This window comes from Fragaria vesca, linkage group LG7 (assembly GCF_000184155.1).
Source record: "Fragaria vesca subsp. vesca linkage group LG7, FraVesHawaii_1.0, whole genome shotgun sequence".
Classification (NCBI taxonomy): Eukaryota; Viridiplantae; Streptophyta; class Magnoliopsida; order Rosales; family Rosaceae; genus Fragaria; species Fragaria vesca.
The window spans coordinates 8,023,389-8,030,672 of NC_020497.1; the positions used below are offsets into that span (position 1 = coordinate 8,023,389).

The 7,284-nt window shown below is 38.1% G+C and overlaps 1 protein-coding gene across 1 annotated transcript; it reads left to right on the forward strand.

Annotated features, from left to right (window-relative positions):
* The first annotated feature begins 315 nt into the window (after positions 1–315).
* LOC101290996 (receptor-like protein 12-like) lies at positions 316–3,283 on the forward strand. The gene is made up of 2 exons (XM_004308454.1): positions 316–393; positions 497–3,283. Exons 1-2 carry the CDS (start codon positions 316–318, stop codon positions 3,281–3,283), a joined length of 2,865 nt encoding a protein of 954 aa, XP_004308502.1.
* The last annotated feature ends 4,001 nt before the right edge of the window (positions 3,284–7,284 follow it).

Sequence of the window (7,284 nt, forward strand, 5' to 3'; positions counted from 1 at the left end):
AGCCTTAGAGAAGTAATATCTCATGGACTTTCACTAATATCTCAATTTTTCTGCCCAGTGGCATGGCACGTTTGGTTTGACGATTAGAGAAGTTTTTATCAAGACGTAAGAATAAAGGTATCTTAATTATTCCTTTCTTATTGTATAAACAATCAATTATTCCTTTCTTATTGTTTTTTGTCAAGAGTTGGGAGGTTAATTAGTTAATTAGCTGCTGCCTATATATAACAGCTCTCAATTGATCCCCCTTAAATCTAAATGCACAGCTGAGAGTACTACACCTCAGAGAGAACTAAAGCAAAAACAAATTCTGTGATGGGTTTATCCAAGTGCTTGTTTCTGTTCTTCATCATCTATTTCTTCAAGGAGTGCAACGCCAGTACTTCGTCTGAGGTACCCAGTACTGCTCATATGATCGATCAATATGCTTGTTGGTGTTGTTTCATGTTTCATCTTTCAATCGTTTGCTAATTGTTCTTGATTCTCTTTGCAACAGTCCTCTTATTGTCATGATGAGGAGAGCTCTGCCTTGCTACAATTCAAGGAGAGCTTTACTATCAGCGCATCCGCTTCGGGTTTACAGGGTGCTTATCCTAAAGTGTTGTCATGGAAACCACCTCAAGGAGGAAACAAAACCAACTGCTGCACATGGGATGGTGTCGAGTGTGACGAACAGACCGGTTATGTGATCGGGCTTGATCTTAGAAGCAGCTGTCTCTACGGCTCCATCAAGTCCAACAGCTCCCTCTTTCGTCTTGTTCATCTTCAGAAGCTGGACCTTGCCGATAATGACTTCAATTACTCTCAAATTCCTACTAGCATTAGGAATTTCCCTAGCCTCGCCTATCTTGACCTCTCTGCCTCTGTCTTTTCTGGTCGACTCCCAGCAGAAGTTTCACAGCTGGTTAAGTTGTCACTCCTCAATCTTTCTTCCAATACCGATCCTTCATCTGGTGTAGGATTGTTGAAACTTGATGGCAACAATTTCAGAAATCTTGTTAAAAACTTAACCAGACTAGAACATCTTCGTCTCCGTTACATCAACATATTTTCGACAATACCCTATTCCATGGCCAATCTATCATTTTTGACAACCCTCGACTTACTTCAGTGCAAGTTGTTTGGAGACTTCCCAGTAACAATTTTCCACTTACAAAACTTGAAAAGTCTCTATGTTAGAGACAACCAAGATCTCATTGGTCATTTGCCTGAATTTAATCAAAGTAGTCGTCTCATAACACTTGATCTTCACGGAACTAGATTTTCAGGTTACTTTCCTTCTTCCATAGGAAAGATTGATTCTTTGAAGCAGTTGGACGTGGCTGCATGCAATTTTTCAGAAGGCTTTGTTCCATCTTCCATAGGTAATCTTAGACAACTCGTTTATCTAGACCTTTCAGCAAACAAATTTGTAGGTCAGATTCCCGAGTCCTTTGCAAACCTTACCCAATTGACCGTCTTTAGGATTAGTACAAGTCCATTAACTGGTTCGGTCCCATCGTGGATAGGTAACTTCAGCAAGCTAGTTTACCTAGATTTTTCGTATAGTAGACTGAATGGTTCAATTCTTGCATCATTTTCCAATCTCACAAACCTTGAGATTCTTTATCTTCAGTACAATAACTTATTGAGAGGTAAAGTTGAGTTTCAACAATTCCAAAACCTTCAAAATCTCAACCAACTTGATCTTAGTGCTAATAGTCTGGAATTTCTCACTGATTCAGTGATTATGAATGCAACGGTTCCACAGTTTCAGGTTCTAGGACTGGCCAGATGCAATTTAACACAGTTCCCATATTTCTTAAGGTATCAAAAAAACCTGCAGAACTTGTACCTTGATCAAAACAAAATCCATGGCCAAGTACCGAAATGGATGTGGAACATGAGCACCGGAAGTTTGATGTACTTCAACCTTGGCACTAACCTCCTTTCAGGCTTTGAGCAACTTCCAAATGTCCTTCCTTGGGTAAACTTGCTCTTCTTAAGTCTTTCGTCCAACATGTTCCATGGGCTAGTACCAGTACCGGCAGCATCCACCTTAGGCTATGAAGTTCAGGATAACAACTTTTCTGGAGAAGTTCCGCCAGGAATATGCAATATGAGTTCTCTTCTGGCTCTTGATATGTCTAACAATAACTTCAGTGGCATGATTCCTCAGTGTTTCGGAAACTTTAGTGACCATCTGACTCTTTTGCTACTGAGAAATAACTTGTTTCATGGCAATCTTCCCCAAAAGTACAGCAACAAAAGCATCTTAAGGATGCTTGATGTGAGCCACAATCAATTGCAAGGGCCACTACCGAGGTCGTTGGTGAATTGTCTGCTGCTTGAGACCTTGGTTTTGTCAAACAATAACTTGAGTGATGTATTCCCCTTTTGGTTGCGAACTCTTCCAGAGCTGAAACTTTTGGCAATGCGGCATAATGGTTTCCATGGAGTGATAGGAAAGCCTGAAAACAATCAACGGTTCCCGAAGTTGCGTGTTTTAGATATGTCGTATAACAATTTCACCGGCCAGTTTCTAGCTGATTACATATTCACCGAGTATGGCATGAGACCAAATATAACGGTTAGCCAGACAACATACATAGAGGCTGACATCGGCTACGAAGCTGCTAATGGTGTCATCACTCTGTCTTATGGTTCCACGATTACAATAACCAGTAAAGGTGTCGATAGATACTATTCAAAGATTCAAGAAGCCTTTGCAGTCATTGATATCTCAAGCAACAAATTTGAAGGAAAGCTTGATGAATGGCTTGGGAATCTAAAAGGGCTTCGCTCATTGAATGTTTCCAACAACCTTCTTACCGGTGGGATCCCATCATCTTTGGGGAACTTAACGCAACTTGAATCGCTAGACCTTTCAAATAACCAGCTCTCAGGAGAGATCCCACAACAACTTGTGCAATTGACATTCCTTGCAGAGTTCGATGTCTCTCACAACAATCTCACAGGTCATATACCGAGTGGAACCCAACTCGGGGGGTTTAATGTCACTTCTTATGAGGGAAACACCGGGCTGTGTGGAGATCCATTGCCAAAGAAATGTGGGAACTCTAATACCCCGGATCAAGTGCCACCTTCTGGTAGAGAAGAAAATGATTCATGGCCTAGAACTGAATTTGATTGGATTTTTGTGCTGGCCGGATATGGAGGTGGGGTGGTGATAGGAGTGGTACTTGCAGACATAGCAATGACAAGGAGACCTGGAATGTTTCTTGAGATAGCTGGAACACTGAGCAGACTAATGCAAAGCATCACAAGCTGGAAGAAGTTTTGACGTTGTATGTTTTATTCTTTTTTCTTTTCTGTATAATATTTGTTTCCTTCTACTCTTACTTACTGGCTTGGTTTGTATCTGTATTTGACAATGGATGTATCACCTGCAACGTCAATCTGCTTATAGCATCAAAGAATTAAAATATTTGATCAGGTAGTAATGCAAATAGAAGTTACATGAATGTTACATGTATGTAATCCTTGTTCATCACGCACCAAGTTGTTGTGTGCAAATAACTAGCTAGCTAGGGATGTGTACTTAGAGGTAAGAGGCTTGTTGTGAAGCACAGACTGCACAGTCGATCATGTTTACTTGAAGAACAACTACTCTTTAATAGTACGTCGTCTAAAGTAGTCCCTAAACCAATCTAATCTACCAATATATGAGGTTTATATTTCTAAATCAAAACAGTTTACTTGATAGATCAGTACTTTAGTTTACCATAGACAAACTCATCAGTAATACAGTGTCATTAAACAAATGCTGTCCGACACATACAGCAAACCAAAAACCAAATTCTCAAGACATTCTAATAACATTGGACAAGTTTTGTTTTATATTCCGGAATATTCCCGTTTATTAGGTAATCATACCAGTTTTGACATTGAAACTTAAGAACTTTTCTTTCCTGAAGTCAAGCACATGTTCTTGCAAGAATATGCAATCTCCAACAATATATTTATTATATTAGAAATCACAAAACTAAGTGTATGACGTGGTGTATCAATTGTTCAAATTATATATGTACAATGGATGTATATTATACCCGGATGGAAGAAGCCGGCCAACAACTTGTAATGACGTGGTAGATTAATCGTACCATACGGAATGAACTTTAAAATTTTAATGGAATTACACAACTTAAAAATACATACAAGTCAATCCGCCGCGTCAACATAAGTTGTTGGCTTGTTGCATCCAACTGATCCAAGTATAATATGCATTATCACCTAACTTGTCTAATGTACGAGTGGTTTTTATTTCTAATCGAATACCATATGCATTAGATATTCATACTTTATAGTTTATACATATATTGAACAGCTATAATTCATGCGAATATATGAAGAATGCACTCACCTGGGAGAGGGTGTTGTTTGAGGTTTTGTCTTGTTTCTTATTTCTATCATAATAATAAAATAAAAATGAAGTATGACATGATGAGATCTGATTACAAAATTTTCCAATGCGTGAAGTATATACAATACTTCCAAACAAATGAAAGATACCAAAAATAATCAGTTCTTAAAATGATTCACTAGTGTCACAGTGTAAGCAAACTCCATCAGATTTTAAGAACAGAGAGTGCTAGCTATATGTGTACATTTGCAGGACATTTCTTTGTATTAATTTCATTGAATAAAATTGTGAAGATAAAAATATCACAAATGGTTATTAATTTTTTACCCATTAATTTACTCACTCACATTTCAAAAATATCACTTAACTCACTCATTTTTGACTTTGTCTCTGTTTCTGCAAGATCCCGTAGACCTCGTAGAAGCTCTTTGGCGTGATCTCTGCCCTTGATTGTTGATGACTAGCTACCTGCAAAGGAGATTGACTGGGACTTTCCGGTCTTTCTCTCTCCGATGATTAAGTCAGTTATGTGGTAGGTATAGAATTTAATGCTAGGGGATTTCTTACCGTTTTGGTTGACTTCAACATTGTATTTATAGCCGAGCGTTAACTTATATCTTGTTTGCTATTCGATGTGGGACAAATATACTACTGAGGTCTGTTCATTTGGTCTTTTGTGGTACGTCTCTTGCCCGGCCCAGATTGCTACAGCCTCCAGGATGAGGCTTGCTCGGTCTACCTCGTGTTAGGCTTCCGGTAGTATCGTGGGCCATGGAGATATTTATCGACTACCGATTACAGTCTCTAACTTAACTCACTGTCATTAACTCGACAGTTAGGAGCCATTAATAACATCAAGAGTATATATCACTACTAGAAAAAAGTTCACCTAAGAGCTTCTGTCGTCAGGTAAGCACTAAAACGAAGAAAATTTCGTCACCTAAGGTTCGTCATCTAAGGGCGGTGGTGAGAGCACTTAGGTGACGAAAACTATTTCGTCATCTCAGTCCTTACTAAGATGATGAAAACTATTTCGTCGCAAGAGTGGTTAGCTGACGAAAAATGTTTCGTCGCCACAATACTAAAGTAACGAACATATTTCGTCACCAAAACACTAACACTACGAAAACCTGGCAGTTGTTTGACAATTCGTTCATCCGACTAAGGCCATGAAACATTAACTTTCGTCACCTTAGTGCTATTTATTTTAAAATAAATTTAATCATTTAAAATTATTAATATCACATTTAATATTAACATAAATATATTAAAAATACAAAATGACTCCATATTTCTTCACCATTCACCAAACCACCTGGGCAGTAGCAAAAATGTATATATTCATAATCAAGTTTATATATACAAACTCAAGAGTGTTTGGAAATATGGCCTAGTTTGTTCATACAAAATATATACTAGAAAATAAACTAGTGACTATATGGAGCAATGTTAATTGAATCATTGCCTCCATCATCATGATCATCATCATTGGGTTGCTCTTGGGGTGGGACTGCCGGCTAGCATACGCCGAATTTGGTTAAGAGAAACTGCTCACATTGTTGAAGACGTGCCATGATTTGTATGTTCTCTTCCTTGGCTTTTCGGGCTTCCTCATTGACTTTCCGAGCTTCCTCCTTGGCCTTTTGGGCTTCCTCCACAGCAATATCAACAAGTGCAGCTCGCCGAGAACGTGAAGCGCAGCTCCTATCGGGCCCTCTTGACTATCTCCTCCGCTTTTAAGCCTTTCACCACCCCTGTGTTGGTTTTAGGGGGAGGTGCTGTGAAAAAAGAGAGGAGGAAACCAACATAACACCACACACCAAATTAGACCATTGTCAATATGACCATCGTCTCAATGGCAGTTTCTTACTATTCAGATCTACCAAGAGGACATTCATATTGACAATAAGTGATAAATAGTTTCTGTCAAAGCCAAATGCAAAAGAAACAAACGATCAATAAGTGAAGAGACCGGTGCAATATGAAAACATGCTTGGTAGGTAAGCATTAGGAGCACAATTGACTGCATCGTCATCCAGTACACATAAAGAGCCTCAACGGTCTTGCCGGCTTCGGCATACTCATCAACATATATGTCTAAACACCAAAAAAGACTTTCCAATTAGTTTCTTTTCAGGAAAAAAAATATGTTGTTTCTTCATCAGATTTTAATTCTAAGACATTTGTTTTGTATTAGAAATTGCTGATTTTTTTTTATAAAAGTTGAAAATAATTTAATAACTTTCAAATAAGAAAAATAAGCATTTTTAGTTAATTTTTTTTTATTACGAAGAAAATAACTACAAATAATATATATATTTTTTTCAAAATAATTTCAGATTTATTCAAGTTACTCTTTTTCGTAGAAATTTCAAGAAAAAATAATTGGAAAATAATCTAATAACTTTAGGAAAAAAAAGAGAGTTAGAAATGCATATTATGTGGTTAGACAAATATACCCTCAATTTTAATGGGTTCTCAATGGTAGGTTTAATGACAGTGAGTTAAGTGAGAAACGAGATCAAAAGTGAATGAGTTGAGTGATACTTTTGAAATGTAACTGAGTAAAGTGATTAATGTGTCAAAAATCAGTTATTTGTGATTTACCTGCAAAAAATGATTGGCTATATATATATAATGTTTCTACCTCTCCCGAGATCACGGGACGAGAGGTCGAATCCTTAGCTCCTATCCTTGCAACTGCACAAGTAACAGCGCGTCAGGAGTTGAGACTGGGGTGGCCCAGTCTTCGACTCTCCGATGTTTAAGTCAGCGTTTGATTGCTACTTGTATAGTACGGGAGTATGAGAGGAATAGTGAACTTACCTCTTTTGGGGATCTGCGCCTATTTTATAGGCATGTATTGGAGGTTTTGTCATTAGTTCCCGATGTGGGATTGTTTCATGGCGTTGTTCAGCCTC